Below are 19910 nucleotides of genomic sequence, written 5' to 3' on the forward strand. Positions count from 1 at the left end.
CATCTGGCTTTGCTCAGCCCAATTTACTAGCTGATCAATATCAGACTGTAGCCTAAGATCATCCTCATTATCAACAACACTGCTAATTTGAGACATCCACAAACTTGCTAATTATGCCTTCTACATTCATATACAAGTGATTGATGCACATAACAAACAGCAAGGATCCCAGCACTGATCCCTATGGTATTCTGCTGGTCACACACCTCCTGTCACAAAACCAACCCTACACCACCACCCTTTGCCTCTCCTTACAAGCACATTTTGGATCTTGCTGCATCCTGAAATCCACACTCCGTGCTCTGCATTAATATATGCACTCTCTGCATCAGTGTGGCCTCGTATCCCAGAGCTGTCTTGCTCCCCTCGGTCCATTTCATTCTCTATTTCGTTTAGCTCTTTAACAAGAAACTTTTTTTCCACTCCTTTCAAGCATTAAGGAACATGCTGCAACAGGTTAGAGATACTTTAAACTCTTAGGATTGAGTTAGAGGGAAGAGATATTCCATTCTCCTGACTGTACCACTTGACAAGTGTTTACCGACCCTTCTGGCCTTCTGCTTTGCTGGATGTTCCAAACTTAAAGGTTTCAGTTTTATTCCTCTGCACCAACACCTCAATGAATTGCAGACTAGACCTGACATGGAATTGTTGCTCCATCACTTCTTTTTGCGCCCATTGTTTTGGATGAATTCACCCATCTCTACCACCCACTTGGACCCATCTATCTAGCCTTTTATTTGCACTTGACTTGTTCATTGAGAACTGTCAGTGTGACATTGGTCATGTTAATTTCTCTGCCCCTCACTTGCCACCACACCCAGAACCTTTCCATTTGACCTATCTCCCTCTGAATTGATTGCACTCCATGTCTCTGATCCAACCTGACTTTGTCAACTTCACCTTTTTTCTTTTGAATCGAGGAATCTGAGGGGGATTGAAGTATACAAAATCCTAAGTGATAGAGAGAGTAGACAAGAGGAACCTGTTTCCTTTGGCAGACAGATCAAAAATCAGGGATCATAGATTAAAGGTAAGTGGCAGAAAGATTAGAGGAGACATGAAAAAAACTTTTTAATCAGGTAATGGTGAATGTTTGGAACTTGCCGGAGTTGGTGTAGACGGAATCTGAGTCTTACAGCACAGAGACAGGCCCTTTGGCTCAAACTGCTCCATGTCAACCAAAATGTCCATCCACGCGAACCATCTTCCTCTGCACTTGGTGTGGACTTGTTGGGCCGAAAGGATTGTTCCCACACTGTAGGGAATCTAATCTAACCTACATGTTAATTGCTCTAGGCTGTGGGTCCTGTGCAGGAAGATTGGATTAGAAAGGGCCAAAGGGTATCTTTAGACTTCCAGGGACAAGATGGGCCAAATGGTATATCATTTCTATGGTTCTTGCTTTCTTTTATTCCTAACAAACTACAAACCACAAAAATAAGGACTTTCCATTCTGTTCCTTCCGATACTACGGTCAGTCCCTAAAATCTATTCCCAATTGGGTGGCACAGTGGTTAGCACTGCTGCCTCACAGCGCCAGAGACCCGGGTTCAATTCCTGACTGTGTGGAGTTTGCACATTCTCCCCGTGTCTGTGTGGGTTTCCTCCGGGTGCTCCGGTTTCCTCCCACAGTCCAAAGATGTGCGGGTCAGGTGAATTGGCCATGCTAAATTGTCCGTAGTGTTATGTAAGGGGTAAATGTAGGAAGGGCCTGTTTCCACACTAAGTAATCTAATCAGACTCTTGCTGTGTTTTACTTTTTTGAACCCTGATCACACATCAGGAGCTCTGCCTCTGGATTCCGTGAAGATCTGCCCTACTCCTCTCTTGCTGTTTCTCTAACTTCGCTTCAATATTTTGAAATTTCTGAGAGATGCCAGCATGAATTTAAAATATCTAACGGTCATGCCTAATAGGACCCGATCAATTTTTTTCTTGGAGCGATGACTAAATATTGGCTAAATTTTGAGATTTTCCAGTATTTTTTGTTTGCATTGTTCAACTAAGGTAATGTTGGCAAATGTTATTTTTATGGACTTCCATGAAGCATTTTTCTAAATGCCTTCCTAAGACACTTTGCTAAAGTTGAAGAGCATGGAATTGAAGACATATTAGACTTTTAAAAAAATATTGTGTGAAAATTGTTTGTTTTTCCCTCTTGATTGCTATTAGTTTCAAATTATGTTCTGTCAAAAGTTGTCAAAAAACATTTTCTGGTGACAGGTTTATGTTCTTCACAGCTGGTCCTGGCAAGCTGGGAAGGCAGGTACAACGTGCAGTGTCAAAATCTCTACAGTGCCAATGACGCTGACATTAGGGTGAGTCACAAAAATGAATGGGTTTCCAATTTGATAGCAATGCTTAATGTCGTAAAGAATATTGCTGCATAGACAGTCCTGTATTTCAGAATAATGTCAGCACATGTCAGAAGTCTCTATGAAGGGCTTTTGCCTGAAATTCGATTCTTCTGCTCCTTGGATGCTGCCTGACCTGCTGTGCTTTTCCAGCACCACATTCTCAACTCTGATCTCCAGCATCTGCAGTCCTCACTTTCTCTACACGTCAGGAGTCTGCTAATTTTTAATCTCTTCGTAGAATGTTTAAACAATAGGTGCATCTATTATTCCACATTCTTATTTGTCTTGGAGGAAGTGATTGTGAGCCACTTCCTTGAATTGCTGCAGAAATTGGTGTATAGATACACTCATAGGATTGTCAGGAAGGGAGTTCCAAGATTTTGACTGAGCGACACTGTAAAGAAACAGCAATATAGTTCCCAGTTAGGATAATGTTTGGCAGGAAATTTTGCAGCAGATTGTGTTCCCATGTATCCTGCTGATTCCTCTTTCTATATGATAGAAGTTATAGGTTTTGGAAATTGCTGTTGAAGGAGCTCCCGTGAGTTTCTTTATTACATCTTATAGACTATACACACCATTGCCATTGTGCATTGGCGGTGAGGTGGGGTGGGGGCAGAGAATGAATGTTTGAGGTACCAATCAAATGGGTTGCTTTGTCCCAGCTTGTGTTGAACTTGTTCAATGATCTTGGAGTTGTGCTCTTCCAAGCAAGTGGAAATATTCCATCAGACTCTTGATGTGCTATATGGATAATGGGTGGACACTGGGGAGACAGGAGGTGAGTTACTCACCGCAGAATTCCTAGCTTCTCTTGTGTTCTTGTAGTCAGTGTTTCTATGGCTGGTCTAATTCTGTTCCTGGTCAGTGATAACCCCTAGAATATTGAAGGCAGGGTATTCAGTGGCTTGCCTTTAAATGTCAAGGGATGATGGTTAGATTACCTCTTGTTGGAGATTATCATTACCTGGTACTTTTTATACTTGAATGTTTATTAACTTATTTATTAGCTCAGGTCTGAATGCTGCCGAAGACTTACTGCTTATGGATCTTGGTGGCGTTAGTATCTGAAGAGTCACAAATGGTTCTAAACATTGTGCAAACATCTCACTTCTGACATAGAATATAGAACATAGAACAATACAGCACAGAACAGGCCCTTCGGCCCACGATGTTGTGCCGAACATCTATCCTAGATTAAGCACCCATCCATGTACCTATCCAATTGCCGCTTAAAGGTCGCCAATGATTCTGACTCTACCACTCTCCCACGGGCAGCGCATTCCATGCCCCCACCACTCTCTGGGTAAAGAACCCACCCCTGACATCTCCCCTATACCTTCCATCCTTCACCTTAAATTTACGTCCCCTTGTAACACTCTGTTGTACCCGGGGAAAAAGTTTCTGACTGTCTACTCTATCTATTCCTCTGATCATCTTATAAACCTCTATCAAGTCACCCCTCATCCTTCGCTGTTCCAACGAGAAAAGGCCGAGAACTCTCAACCTATCCTCGTACCACCTATTCTCCATTCCAGGCAACATCCTGGTAAATCTTCTCTGCACCCTCTCCAAAGCTTCCACATCTTTCCTAAAGTGAGGCCACCAGAACTGCACACAGTACTCCAAATGTGGCCTAACCAAAGTCCTGTACAGCTGCAACATCACTTCACGACTCTTGAATTCAATCCCTCTGCTAATAAACGCTAATAGACCATAGGCCTTCTTACAAGCTCTATCCACCTGAGTGGCAACTTTCAAAGATCTATGTACATAGACCCCAAGATCCCTCTGTTCCTCCACCTGACTAAGAACCCTACCGTTAACCCTGTATTCCACATTCTTATTTGTCCTTCCAAAATGGACAACCTCACACTTGGCAGGGTTTAACTCCATCTGCCACTCCTCAGCCCAGCTCTGCATCATATCTAAGTCCCTTTGCAGCCGACAACAGCCCTCCTCACTGTCCACAACTCCACCAATCTTCGTATCATCTGCAAATTTAGTGACCCACCCTTCGACTCCCTCATCCAAGTCATTAATAAAAATTACAAACAGCAGAGGACCCAGAACTGATCCCTGCGGAACTCCATTTGTAACTGGGCTCCAGGCTGAATATTTACTATCTACCACCACTCTCTGACTTCGACCGGTTAGCCAGTTTTCTATCCAATTGGCCAAATTTCCCTCCATCCCATGCCTCCTGACCTTCCGCATAAGCCTACCATGGGGAACCCTATCAAATGCCTTACTAAAATCCATGTACACTACATCCACTGCTCTACCCTCATCCACATGCTTGGTCACCTCCTCAAAGAATTCAATAAGACTTGTAAGGCAAGAACTACCCTTCACAAATCCGTGCTGGCTGTCCCTAATCAAGCAATGTCTTTCCAGATACTCATAAATCCTATCCCTCAGTACCCTTTCCATTACTTTGCCTACCACAGAAGTAAGACTAACTGGCCTGTAATTCCCGGGGTTATCCCTATTCCCTTTTTTGAACAGGGGCACAACATTCGCTACTCTCCAGTCCCCTGGTACCACCGTTGTTGACAGTGAAATTTGGTTCAACGGTAGTATTATTTTGCAAATGGCTGGGAGTGGGGTGGGTGTGTTGGAGATGCCATGAAGATTAAAATGCCTAATTGGCTGTGCTAAACTATAGGCTGTGAGCCAAGGTGGGCCTTCTAACCAGCCCACCTTGGCATTTACAATCCTTCATGGCTGCCTTCAAGTTGCCATCTTACATGATGGTAAAATATGGCGGAAGGGACCTTTTTTTGTTTTAGAGATGGGTCTGCTCAGACTCAATGTTTTTAGACTCCAACTTAATTCTACCCCCATGAATATCCAGCCCTATAATTTAAAAGGAGCCTGAAACTTTGACTCTCCTGCTCCTTAGGATGCTGTGCTTTTCTAGCACCAGAGTTTTTGACACCTATTGGCAGCAGTTCAATTAAATTCTCAATCTGATTTCCTCAAAGACTACACATGGCCTCAGACTCTTGTACGTCATTGTGATCAACTATGTTTTGATTATCCAGACTTGGTAGGAGACATCTATTCACCACATCTATTGGTTAGGTTGGCAGAGTGTACTGTCCACTTATTTCCACTGCCAGGTTGAGAAGTGATGCGGTCTGCTGCTGCTTAGATCAAGACAGATCTACATTTGGCTTTCATGACAAGGAACAATTTAAAAAAAACACATGGAAAGAACTGCAAAAGATTGGACAAGGCTTTCAAAGACTGATTTGAATGCTCTCATTGTATGTATGCTACATGAGTCGACAACCTTTGCTTGTCCTATGATTTTAATTTCAACTAACTTTGTTCAATTATTAATAAAACATTGGCAATAACATATCGAATCTCCAAAATGAAATTTCACTCAAATAATTACTGTTCACGGAATTACTGTTCTCTGCTCACTGATGCAATTAGTTATGAGTATGGTTCCTATTCATTTCACAGGTGGCAAAGGTGCTTTGGTGGTACTACTTTTCTAAAGCTATTGAATTTATGGACACGTTTTTTTTCGTCTTACGGAAGAAAAATAGCCAGATTACATTTCTTCATGTATATCACCATGCAACAATGTTCAACATCTGGTGGTGCGTCCTTAACTGGATACCTTGTGGCCAAAGTAAGCTGTACTTTCATTCTATTTGTGGAAGGCTGAACATTATTACTGAATAAAATCATGTCACACAAATTTGCATGTAACAATTTTTTTTTTGTAAATCAGTTGTATATGAATTGCCACTGCAACACAATTGTGTTTTTTTTAATCCGTTACTCCTGTTCCTGGAATTGTTTATATGGTGAATAGCTTTGAAGCTTTTGAAATATAGTTAGATGTCCACAGCACAGGGCAAAAAAAGCTCTGACTCATTGCATCTGTGCCCATTAAAAATTACCATCTTGACTCTGCATCCTCACACCCTGCTTTCTGTAAGGTATCCATTCTGTCTCCCAGTGACTCCATCTCCATTGCATCTGCTCTGCCTGTGTCTCAGATTTGTCCCCTTTTTGCCTCTGAGGATTTCCTGCTGGCATGTTCAACAAGACCCTTGGCAATGTTAGACTCACTTCCCACAAACTGCCCTCAATGATGATAATGACCCTCTAGTTCTCACTTTTAATCCATCAGCCTCAGCATCTAAAAGGATTATAAGCTGCCAGTGGGATGCCAGAATCAGGCACATCTCCCCCTTCCCTGCATTGTCAGCATTTTTTTTGTGTAGGGACTGTTGCCTTCAGAACAGTCTTGTCCATTTCTTCCACCATTCTCAACATTTCATTCCCATGGTACCTTCCCATGCAATCACAGAAAGTGTAATACTTGCTTGTATATCTCTTGCCCATCTAAGGCTGACATACCTTCTATGTAACAAGCACTGGAGATCAAGATGTGGATTCAGTCTGGGTAGAAATAATAAATAACAAAGGGAAGAAATACTTAGTAGGAGTAATCTATAAATCCCCAAACAGTAGTTCTGCAGTGGGGCACAGTATAAACTGGAAATATTAGAGGCTTGCAAGAAAGGTACAGCAATTTATCGGGATGTTGCCTGGCATGGTAGGAAGATCATATGAGGAAAGGCTGAGGTACTTGGAGCTGTTTTCATTGGAGAAAAGAAGGTTTAGGGGTGACTTGATAGAGGTGTACAAGATGATTAGGGGTTTAGATAGGGTTGACCATGAGAACCTTTTTCCGCGTATGGAGTCAGCTATTACGAGGGGGCATAGCTTTAAATTAAGGGGTGGTAGGTATAGGACTGATGTTAGGGGTAGATTCTTTACTCAGCGAGTCGTGAGTTCATGGAATGCCCTGCCAGTAACAGTGGTGGACTCTCCCTCTTTATGGGCATTTAAACGGGCATTGGATAGGCATATGGAGGATAGTGGACTAGTGTAGGTTAGGTGGGCTTGGATCGGCGCAACATCGAGGGCCGAAGGGCCTGTACTGCGCTGCATTTTTCTATGTTCTAATTTAACATGCACGTCGATTGGAAGAATCAAATTAGCCTGCAGGTAGAGTTCATTGAATGTATTAAATTCTTTCTTTGTCTCTCCATTCAACCAGGGAGCAAGCAACTTTTGGATTTGGGTATTGTCTGATAAGGAGAGATTAATTGATGACATTGTAGTTAAGGATCATCTAGGGAGTAGTGAGCATAGCATGATAGAATTTAAAATTCAATTGGGGGGTGAAAAAGTGGAGCATTCTGGAATTAAAGGCAATTATATAGACATAAAGACAGATTTGGTGTGAATACATTAGGCAGGAAAGTGAAATGGTAAAACAGTTTATGAGCAATGGCAGATGTTTAAGGATCTACTCAATTCCTCACAACTAAAGTATATTCCAGTAAGAAAGAGATGGTAAGGGGGATAAAATGACATACAGTGCTAAACAAGGGGATCAAGGACAATATAAAGTCAAAACCTAAGGTATACCATATTGCAAAGGCCAGTGGCAAGCTGGAAGATTGGGAACTTTTGAACATAAAGGAATACTACAGAATTAATAAGAGCTAAGGTAAATTATGGAAGAAAACTAACACAAAATAACAAAAGATAGCAAAAGCTTCTATAAGTATATAATTCCCTGGACACAAGAAAGGATCCAGTGAATTGGAAAATGGCTAACGTAACACTCTTATTCAAAAAAGGGAGGAAGCAAAATGTGGGACATTACAGACCAGTTAGTTTAACATCTGTTGTTAGAATCTATTATCAAGGAAGCAATATCAGTACATTTTGAAAGTCAAAATGCGACCCATCAGAGTCAGCATGGTTTTATGAAGGGCAAATTATATGCAACTAACTTGCAAGAGTTATTTGAAGAAGATATTAAATGTAGGGAAGTAGATGGTGACATCTTGAAAAGTATCCATATACAGCGGAGGAAGTGCTGGATGTCTTGATATGCAAAAAGGGATAAATCCCCAGGACCTGATCAAGTGTACCCTAGAACTCTGAGAGAAGCTAGGGAACTGATTGTTGGACCCCTTTGCTGAGATATTTGTATCATCGACATCACAGGTGAGATGCCTGAAAACTGGAGGTTGGCTAACATACCACTGTTTAATAGAAGTGGTAAGGACAAGCCAGAGAGCTATGGACCAGTGAGCCCATTGTATTTGGAAAGGCAAGGACTGATTACGGATAGTCAATGTGGCTTTGTCTCTCAAACTTGATGGAGTTTTCTTTTGAAGAAGTAACGAAGAAGATTGAGGGCAGAGTGGTAGAAGTGATCTATATGGACTTCAGTGAGGCATTCAACAAGGTTCCCCTGGAAGACTGGTTAGCAAGGTTAGATCTCATGGAATACAGGGAGAACTATGTATTGGATACAGAACTGGCTTGAAGGTAGAAGACAGGGTGGTGGAGGGTTGTTTGTCAGCCTGGAGGCCTGTGACCAGTGGAGTGCCACCAGGATCGGTGCTGGGACAACTACATTTTGTCATTTTATATGAACAACTTGGATAGGAGCATGAAAAGTATTGTTAGTAAGTTTGCAGAGGACACCAATATTGGCAGCGAATAAGGTTATCTTACATTATAACGGGATCTTGATCAGATGTGCCAAGGCTGTGAAGTGGCAGATGGAGTTTAATGTAGATAAATGTGAGGTGCTGCATTTTTGGAAAGCAAATTGTAGCAGGACTTTTACACTTAATGGTAAGGTCCTAAGGAGTCTTGCTGAACAAAGAGGCCTTGGATTGCAGTTTCATAGCTCCTTGAAAGTGGAGTCACAGGTAGGTAGTGAAGAAGACGTTTGGTATGTATTGGTTTATTGGTCAGAGTATTGAGTACATGAGTTGGGAGGTCACGTTGCAGCTGTACAGGACATTGGTTAGGCCACTGTTGGAATATTGCGTGCAATTCTGGTCTCCTTCCTATTGGAAAGATGTTGTGAAACTTGAAAGGGTTCAGAAAAGATTTCCAAGGATGTTGCCAGGGTTGGAGGATTTGAGATATAGGGAGAGGCTGAACAGGCTGGTGCTGTTTTCCCTGGAGCATCGGAGGCTGAGGGGGGACCTTATAGAGGTTTATAAAATCATGTGGGGCATGGATAGGATAAATAGACAAGGTATTTTCCCTGGTGTGGGGGAGTCCATTACTAGAGAACATAGGTTTTGGGCGAGAGGGGAAAGATAGCTAAGAGGCAGCTTTTTCATGCAGAGTGGTAAGTGTCTGGAATGAGCTGCCAGAGGAAGTGGTGGAGGCTGGTACAATTGCAACGTTTAAGAGGCATCTGGATGGGTATATGAATAGGAAGGGTTTGGAGGGATATGGGCCAGATGCTAGCAGGTGGGACTAGATTGGCTGGTGATATCTGGTCGGCATAGACCAGTTGGACCGCAGGGTCTGTTTCTGTGCCATATATGTCTAGACTCTGACTCTATTTAATAAGCAAGGTGGATAATAGGGATGCTGTAGAAGTAATTTATCAGAACTTTTGGAAGGTGTTTAAGGTGCCATGCAAAAGACTAATTCACAAGGTGGATCGTACAGGATTAAGCGTAATTTACTGTCTTGGATAGATGATTGTCTTCTGTCCTTCAGCCAAACTCGAGATAAATGGGGATTTTTCTGGAAGGCAAGATCTAACTTGTGGGGTGCCACAGGATTTGGTTCTTGGACTTCAGCTATTTACAATCTACATTAATGACTTGGATACAGGGCTGGAAGGCTCTACAGCCATATTTGTGGATGACACAAAAATAACCGGGACAGTAAATTGCATTAAGGAAATAAGAACCGTACAAATGGATATATGTAAGTTACGAGAGTGGGCTAAAATGTGGCATGTGAGCTTAAGTGCGTGGTTGTGAATTTGGGTCTAAAAGAATGGGAAGGCAGTGGGGAGAGACTTATGGATGCTCCAGGGCAGAGGGATCTAAATGTACATGAGTCATAGAAAACCTGCATGCAAGTACAGCGTATAATAAAGAAAATGAATGGAGTGTTTTATAGCTAACATAATAGAATTAAAGGTAAAGACATATTACACTAGAAGACATAATCAGACAGGAGTTGGGAAGTACAGATTGGGAGTAGTTGTTCCACAGGGCACAACAGACCTATGGTGACTTTAAGGAGCAGTTGTTATGAGTGATGCACAAATTTGTTCTTGTGAGACAGGTAAGAAGGGGTAAGGTGAAGGAGCCTTGGATGATGAGAACAGAGGAGCTTCTCTTCAAAAGGAAGAAGGCAGCTTTCATAAGGTGGAGGATGGAAGGATCTAGCACAGCTTTAAAGGATTATAGGCTTACTACAAAGGAGCTCAGAAATGGACTGAGCGCCAAGAAGGGGCATGAAAAAGGCTTGGCAAGGAGGATTAGGGAGAACCCAAAGGCATTTTACTCAAAAGTGAGGAATAAGAGAATGATCAGGGAGAAGGTAGGACTGGCCAGAGATAGTGTAGGGAACTTGTGTGTGGTATCTGAGCAGATGGGGAAGCACTAAATGAGTTTTTTGCTTCGATTTTCACTGAGGAAAGGGACGTCTGAATGAGAACATTCAGGAGCTAGGAAAGAGGCTTGACTAGATCAAAATTGATGAAGTTGATGTGCTAGAAACTTTGGCAAACGTTAAGATTGATAAGTCCCCAGGGCCAGACCAGATGTATCCTAGGCAGCTCCAGGGAGCGAGGAAGGAGTTTGCTAAGCCACTGGCAAGGATATTCCTTCCTTCCCCTTCCCCTTCCCCTTCCCCTTCCCCTCCCCTCCCTGGGAGTCCTACCAGAGGATTGGAGGGAGGAGAATGTTGTTCCTCTTTTCAAGGGGAATAGGGAAATCCCTGACAATTACAGACCAGTCAGTCTTGCGTCTGTGGTCAGCAAGGCTTTAGAAAGAATTCTGAGGAATAGGATATAAGACTATTTGGAAGGCAATCAAAATGGCTTTGAGGGGCAGATCATGCCTCACTAATCTTGAGCTCTTTGAGGAGGTGACAAGACAGGTTGGCGAAGATTGAGCAGTGTATGTGGACTTCAGCAAGGCATTTGATAAGCTTCCCCTTGGTAGGTTCATTCATAAAGTCAGGAGGTATGGGAAAACAGGGAGATTTGGCTATCTGGATTCCGAATTGGTTGGCTGACAGAAGGCGGAGAGTGGTTGTAGATGGAAAGTATTGTGCCTGACGGTCTGTGGTGATGAGTGGTGTCCCGCAGGGCTCTGTACTTGGACCTCTGCTCTTTTGTAGTAATGATAAATGACTTTGATAAGGAGGTTGAGGGGTAGGTTAGTAAATTTGCAGATGACACGAAGGTTGGATGTGCCGTTGATAGTATTGAGGGTTATTACAGGCTGCAGTGTGACATAGACAGGATGCAGAGCTGGGCTGAGAAATGGCAGATGGAGTTCAACCTGGACAAATGCAAAGTGATGCATTTTGGAAGGTCGAACTTTAATGCTGAATAAAGGATTAAAGGCAGGATTCTTGGCAGTGTGGAAGAACAGAGGGATCTAGGTGTTCAAGTGCATAGATCCCTCAAAGTTGCCACCCAGTGGATAGGGTTGTTAAGAAAGCAAATGGTGTTTTGGCTTTCATTTAACAGGGGGATTGAGTTTGAGAGCTGTGAGATTTTGCTGCAGCTCTGCAAGACCACACTTGGAATATTGTGTGCAGTTCTGGTCGCCCTACTATAGGAAAGATATGGAGGCTTCGGAGAGAGTGCAAAGAAGTTTTACCAGGATGCTGCCTGGACTGGAGGGTTTGCATTATGAAGAGAGGTTGACTAAGCTTGGAATTTTCTCTGGAGAGAAGGAGGAAGAGAGGTGACCTGATCGAGGCATACGAGGTAATGAGAGGCATGGATAGAGTCTATAGCCAGAGACTTTTCCCCAGGGGTCATAGTTTTAAATATTAGGAGGAATGTATAGAGGAGGTCTGAGGTAGGTTCTTTACGCAGAGAGTTGTGAATGCAAGGAATGCGTTGCTAGTGGTGGTGGTGGAAGCGGAGTCATTAGGCACATTTAAGTGACTCCTGGACATGCATATGGACAGCAGAGAATTGAGGGGTGCATAGGTTAGGTTATTTTAGTTTAGATTAAGAATAATCCTTGGCACAATGTCGTGGGTCAAAGGGCCTGTTCTGTGCTGTATATTTCTATGTTCTATGGTTGCAAGGTATTGGTGAGACCACACCTGGATTATTATGCATAGTTTTGGTCCCTTTATTTGAGGAAAGATGTGGCATTGGAAGCAGTTCATAGGAGGTTCACTTGATTTCCCCTCAAAGATGAGAGGTTTGTATGAAGAGCAATTTGAACAGTTTAGGCTTATACACTCTGGAATTTAGAAGAATGAGGGGAGATCAAATACAATTATTCAAGATGATAAAAGACATCTATCAAATAAATGTGGAGTGAATGTTTCCTCTTGTGGGGCATTCTAGGATAATAGGCCATAGTCTTAGGATGAGGGGCAACAAATTTAAGAGTTGAGGAGAAACTACATCTCCCAAAGGGTTGTGTATCTGTGGAATTCAATACCCAAAGTAACATGGATGCTGGGATAGTGAGTAAACTTGGAGTTAAACAGGCTTTTTTAATTGGTAATGGGTTGCAGGGATATGGAGAGAAGGCTGGAAAATCGGGGTGAGGAGCATATTACCATGATTGTATGGTGGAGCAGACTTGATGAGCTGAATGGCCTAATTCTGCTCCTATGTCTTATGAATTTACGTGAAGCAGCACATTATCTGTATTTCATTCAATCTGTATTCGCTGTTCACAATATGGTCTCCTTTACTTTGGGAGATTAATAAGGGCTCGGTGACCACTTTGCTGAACACTACTTTCTATCTGCAAAAATGACCCAAAGCTTCCAAGTGCCAGCCACTTCAACAGACCACTGCATTCCCACACTAACACTTCTGTTGTAGGCCTTCTGTTGTGTTCCAGTGCCCTCCGCACAAGCTCAAAACCATCAAAAAAGAGGAGGGGATGTGGCACTACTAATCAGAGAGAGTAACACAGCTACAGAAGCTTCCATTGTCAAGGAAGATCTGCCTACCGAGTCAGTATGGGTGGAAATTAGGAACTGCAAGGGAGCAGTCACCTCGTTAGGGGTTGACTACAGGCCCCCAGTAGCAGCAGGGAGATGGAAGAAAGCATAGGTTGGCAGATTTTGGAAAAGTGTGGACGTAGTAGGGTTGTTATAATGTGTGACCTTAACTTTCCCAATATTGATTGGAACCTCCTTTGAGCAGAAGATTTGAATCGAGCTGTTTTTGTAAGGTGTGTTCAGAAGGGTTTCCTAACTTAGTACGTTGACAGGCCGACGAGGGGAGAGGCCATTCTAGACTTGGTGCTTGGAAACAAGCCGGGGCAGGTATCAGATCTTGTGGTGGGAGAGCATCTTGGTGATAGTGACCACAACTGCCCCTCATTCTACGTAGCTATGGAGAAGGAGAGGATTAGGCAAAATGGGAGGATATTTAATTGGGGAAGAGGAAACTATGATGCGATTAGACGTGAGTTAGGAAGCATGGATTGCAAGCAATTGTTCCATGGTAAAGGCACTATAGACGTGGAGACTGTTTAAGGAACAGTTGTTGCAAGTGATGAATAAACATGTCCTTCTGAGACAGGCAAGAAGTGGTAAGATAAAGGAACGTTGGATGATGAGAGCGATGGAGCTTCTCGTCAAAAAGAAAAAGGTAGCTTACATAGGGTGGAGGAAGAGAGGATCAAGCTCAGCTCTAGAGGATTACAGGCAGGCGAGGAAGGAGCTCAAAAATGGTCTGAAGAGCCAGGAGAGGGTACGAGAAAGGCTTGGCAGAACGGATTAGGGAGAACACAAAGGCATTTTACACTTGTGTGAGGAATAAGAGAATGGTCAAAGAAAGAGTAGGGCCGATCAGGGATAGCATAGGGAATTTGTGTGTGGGGTCTGAGGAGGAGGGGAAGCCCTAAATGAGTTTTTTTGCTTCTGTCTTTATGAAAGAAACAAACTTTGTAGTGAATGAAACCTTTGAAGAGCAGGTGTGTATGCTGGAATGGAAAGAGATAGAGGAAACTGATGTGCTGAAAATTTTGTCAAACATTAAGATTGACAAGTCGCCAGGCCTGGACCAGATTTTTCCTCGGCTGCTTTGGGAAACGAGAAATGCAATTGTTTCGCCACTTGCGAAGATCTTTTCATCCTCACTCTCCATGGAGTCGTACCTGAGGACTGGAGCGAGGCAAATCTAATTCCTCTTCAAGAAAGAAAGTAGCGAAGTCCCCGGCAATTACAGACCAGTCAGTCTCACGTCTGTCATCTGTAAGGTGTTAGAAATGATTCTGAGGGATATGATTTATGACTATCTGGAAGAGCATGGCTTGATTAAATGCAGTCAACACGGCTTTGTGAGGGGCAGGTCATGCCTCACAAACCTTATCGAGTTCGTTGAGGATGTGACTAGGAAAGTTGATGAGGGTCAAGCTGTAGATGTGATATATATGGACTTCAGCAAGGCATTTGATAAGGTTCCCAATGGTAGGCTCATTCAGAAGGTCAGGAGGAATGGGATACAGGGGAACATAGCTGTCTGGAAACAGAATTGGTTGGCCAACAGAAGACAGCGAGTGGTAGTAGAAGGAAAATATTCTGCCTGGAAGCCTGTGGTGAGTATGTTCCACAGGACTACGTCCTTGCACCTTTACTGTTTGTAATTTTTATTAATGACTTGGATGAGAGGATTGAAGGATGGGTCAGCAAGTTTGCAGACGACACAATGTTTGGAGGTGTTGTTGACTGTATAGAGGGCTGTTGTAGGCTGCAGCGAGACATTGACAGGATGCAGAGATGGGCTGAAAAATGACAGACCTGGATAAATGCGAGGTGATGCAATTTGAAAGCTGAGTACAGGATTAAGGATAGGATTCTTGGCAGTGTGGAGGAACAGAGGGATCTTGGTGTGCAGGTACATAGATCCCTTAAAATGGCCACCCAAAGCATATGGTGTTTTGGCTTTCATTAACAGGGGGATTGAGTTTAAGAGTCATGAGATCTTGTTGCAGCTCTATAAAACTTTGGTTAGACTGGAATTGGAATACTGTGTCCAGTTCTGGTCATCCTATTATAGGAAAGATGTGGATGCTTTGGACAGGGTTCAGAGGAGGTTTACCAGGATGCTGCCTGGACTGGAGGGCTTATCTTATGAAGAGAGGAGGTTGACTGAGCTCGGACTTTTTTTTTCATTGGAGAAAAGGAGGAGGAGAGGGGACCTAATGGAGGTATACAAGATAATGAGAGGCATAGATAGAGTCGATAGCCAGAGACTATTTCCCAGGGCAGAAATGACTAACACGAGGGGTCATAGTTTCCTCCAACCAGCTTAAAGCTATAGAGGGAATGTCAGAGGCGGGTTCTTCACACAGTTGTGAGAGCTTGGAATGCGTTGCTAGCAGCAGTTGTGGAAGCAAGGTCATTGGGGACATTTAAGAAACTACTGGACATGCATATGGTCACAGAAATTTGAGGGTGCATACATGAGGATCAGTGGTTGGCAGAACATCTTGGGCTGAATGGCCTGTTCTGTGCTGTACTGTTCCATCTCATTTTCAATTTGGACTTTTGACTCAATATCGAGCTCAATAACTTTTAGAGGTTGATTCCATCATTTCATGTCTTGGCCCATCCTATATCTGACCCTGTTATGGCTTTCATAGTACATTAATTTATAGAATTCCTACAGAGGAAATAGGTCATTCAGCCTATTGAGGCTGTACCCACCCTATTCATAGTCATACAGCACAGGAACAGACTCTTCTGTCCAATTTTGTCCACACAAACCAGACATCCAAATCTGGTGTCATCCCATTTGGCACATATCCCTCTAAATCTTTCCTATTCATGTATTCTTATGCGGAAAGTCAGGAGGTATGGGATAGTGGGAAGTTTGGTCAGTTGGATAGAGAACTGGCTAACCGGTCAAAGTCAGAGTGGTGGTAGATGGTAAATATTCAGCCTGGAGCCCAGTTACAAGTGGAGTTCTGCAGGGATCAGTTCTGGGTCCTCTGCTGTTTGTAATTTTTATTAATGACTTGGAAGAGGGAGTCGAAGGGTGAGCCAGTAAATTTGCAGATGATATGAAGATTGGTGGAGTTGTGGATAGTGAGGAGGGTTGTTATTGGCTGCAAAGGGACTTAGATATGATGCAGAGCTGGGCTGAGGAGTGGCAGATGGAGTTCAATCCTGTCAAGTGTGAGGTTATCCATTTTGGAAGGACAAATAAGATTGTGGAATACAGGGTTAACGGTAGGGTTCTCAGTAAGATGGAGGAGCAGAGAGATCTTGGGGTCTATGTTCATAGATCTTTGAAAGTTGCCACTCAGGTGGATAGAGCTTGTAAGAAGGCCTATGGTGTGTTAGCATTCATTAGCAGAGGGATTGATTTCAAGAGTTGAGGCGATGTTGCAGCTGAACAGGATCTTGGTCAGGCCATATTTGGAGTACTGTGTGCAGTTCTGGTCGCCTCATTTTAGGAAAGATGTGGAAGCTTTGGAGAGGGTGCAGAGGAGATTTACCAGGATGTAGCCTGGAATGGAGAATAGGTCATACGAGGATAGGTTGAGAGTGCTAGGCCTTTTCTCATTGGAATGGCGAAGGATGAGAGGTGACTTGATAGAAGTTTATAAGAGGATCAGGGGAATAGATAGAGTAGACAGTCAGAGACTTTTTCCCCGGGTACAGCAGAGTGTTACAAGGGGACATAAATTTAAGGTGAGGGGTGGAAGGTATAGGGGGGATGTCAGGGGTAGGTTCTTTACCCAGAGAGTGGTGGGGGCATGGAATGCGCTGCCTGTGGGAGTGGCAGAGTCAGAATCATTGGCGACCTTTAAGAGGCAATTGGATGGGTACATGGATAGGTACTTAAGCTAGGACAAATGTTCTATATACCCGTTCAAATGCCTTTTTAAATGTTATCGTATCGCGCTGCAGCACACTCTCACCACGTGAAACAGTTACCCCTTGGGTCTTTTTAAAAAAAGAATGTATTTCCCCTCTCTCCTTGAGTTTGGCCTCTAGTTTTGAACTACCCCCAATCTAGGAAAATGACCTTGGCTATTCACCGTATCCATACCAGTCATAATGTTCTAAACCTCTACAAGGACACCCCTCAGCCTCCATTCCAGGGTAAAAAGGCCCCAGCCTATTCAGCCTCTTCCCTATAGCTCAAATCCTCCAGTGCCAGCAACATCCTTAAATCTTTTCTGCACCCTCCAGTTTAATAATGAAACTCTCCAGCCCAGGCAATAATCTGGGAAATCTCCTTTGCACTGACCCTAGTGCAATTACATCCCTCCTTTTAAATTGGATTCTAGAATTGTGCACAATACACTAGGTTTGGCCTAACCATGCTTGAATACAATTCCAGCATCTCTTCCCTTCTCTGAAAAACTGTGCCTTGGCGAATAAAGGCAAGTATCCCAAATGTTTTCATAACAACTTTATCCAATTCCCCATTATGTTAAGGAAACAGTGGAGATACACACCAGTCTCTCATCTTCTGTGCTTCCCAGCGTTCTACTTTATTGTAACATATCAGTCTAAACATTATGGCACAGACAGAGAACACGGGGGCTAACACCTTCAGCTTTATCTGGCTAATACCAATTGTTACAGTTAACCTGAGTATGTAACTTTTTTAAAAAAAAACTTTGTGATTTACATATGAAAGAAGTGAAACTATCATGGTATTTGAACAGATAAAAGAGTCAACAGACAATCAAGGTATTTTTAACATATAATTTCAGTTACATCACACTGTAAACTTTTGCTATAAATTCTGTGTCTTACAATTGTGTCCTCAACAACCACCTGATGGAATGTCGCTCTGAAAGCTAGTGCTTCCAATTAAACCTGTTGGACTATAACCTGGTGTTGTGATTTTTAACTTTGTACACCCCAGTCCAACACCAGCATCTCCAAATCATGACGTTCTCTTGCCTTATTTTTCCTGCCCAAGTGGATCACCATCTACCGCTGATCAGTCCTTCAACCCATCTGTCAGTCAGCAAATTCTGCATCCAATTAGCCAAATCCCATGAGCTCTTACCTTTGCTATTAGTAATATGTTGACTGTTCTTGATTAATACCTGCCTCTCCTAAAACATGTTTTTATCAACCTGTTCTAAGAGGTATCCATGTACCTCTGGAGCATGTGAGACTTTAACCAGGGTTTCAATGCAGATTAATTCTCAGAATTGTTTCAAATAGTTTCTCCAACACTGAGATTAAACAAACTGCCATGTAGTTTCCTGGTTTATCCCCGCTTCTTTCTTGAATAATGGCACCACATCAGCTATCCTGTAGTCCTTTGGCACCCCTCCTCTGGCCAGGGAGAAATTGAAAATTATTGCCAGTGACCCTCCATTGTTATTTCCTCCATTGCCTCACTCAACCTGTCAGGCATTCATTTCATCTGACCCTGGCAATGTATTTCCTTCTAATCCTATCAGACCTCTCCAAATCTCTCTATGCTAATTTCTTTAAAGTCCTTCTCTCTGATTTCTATATCCACATCATTCCTGTCACTTGTGAACACCAACACATCCTCTAGTTCCACACCATTTCTTCAGAAGATCACAAGATTTAACTTGAAATAAATCAGTTACTGAGAGGCTTGTTTTCTTCTTTATAAATTCAGTGCCTCCATGGAGGTGTGGATTTTTCAAAGAGTTAAGTAGCTTGAGTTTATTCACATTAGTGTATTATTTCAATTAAGTCAGGGAGGGGCATAGCAGAATTCCGTCATTTGATGGGAGATTCTTCTTTACCCAGGTAACAGTACTAGATTTGAGGAACAAGTTGTCAGCTGCTTCAACATATGCTGAATGGTTGTATCCCATTGAAAGTAGAGCTGGACCACGTTGTAACTGTAGAATTCACAGCATAGAAAAGGGAAATACTAAGCAATGTAAATTATAGAATTACACTGTGACTTGGCCCATTTGAGTCGTTCCACAAAAATTATGATTGCCTTCATTAAGCCCACGTTACTGCACTAGTCTATAGCCATGGATATTATGACACTCATCTCAGTAATTTACAATATTTGAGGTTTCCTGCCTCAACTATCTTCCCAAGAATTTCATTCCAGATACCCACTACTGAGTGAATATGTTTCTTCAAATCCACTGTAAACCTCCTTCCTTTCACTTTAAAATATGCCCCATTGTTATTGATATTTCAACTATTCATCCTGTGCATGCATCTCAAGCTTATACATCTCAATTTGGTCCCCCTCAACCAATTCTGCTCCAAAGATAACAAGCTGAACTTCATAGCAGAAATGCTGCAGTCCAAGTGACATCCTGGTGAATCTCCTCTGTACCACCTTCAGTGCAATCACATCCTTCTTAGAGTGTGGTGACCAGAAGTACCACACAGTACCTAACCAAAGTTCTGTACTGGTCCAAACAAACCAACCTTCTACCACCACCAGTCACGAATCAAATTTTGGATCCAACTTGCCAAGTTACCCTGGATCCCTGGAAGCTTTTACCTTGTCAGTTTCCATTTGTGGTACTTTGTCAA

The 19910-nt window shown here is 42.8% G+C and overlaps 1 protein-coding gene across 1 annotated transcript in view; it reads left to right on the plus strand.

The window, feature by feature from the left end:
* The window catches only part of elovl2 (ELOVL fatty acid elongase 2), a 183978-nt gene that overhangs the window by 118503 nt on the left and 45565 nt on the right, over window positions 1-19910 (plus strand). Inside the window, exons 4-5 of the mRNA XM_060849884.1 lie at window positions 2244-2321; window positions 5838-6009. Coding sequence (XP_060705867.1) covers window positions 2244-2321; window positions 5838-6009 — 250 coding nt within the window. The remainder of the gene's footprint in view (window positions 1-2243; window positions 2322-5837; window positions 6010-19910) is intronic.

This window comes from Hemiscyllium ocellatum, chromosome 34 (assembly GCF_020745735.1).
Source record: "Hemiscyllium ocellatum isolate sHemOce1 chromosome 34, sHemOce1.pat.X.cur, whole genome shotgun sequence".
Taxonomy (NCBI): domain Eukaryota; kingdom Metazoa; phylum Chordata; class Chondrichthyes; order Orectolobiformes; family Hemiscylliidae; genus Hemiscyllium; species Hemiscyllium ocellatum.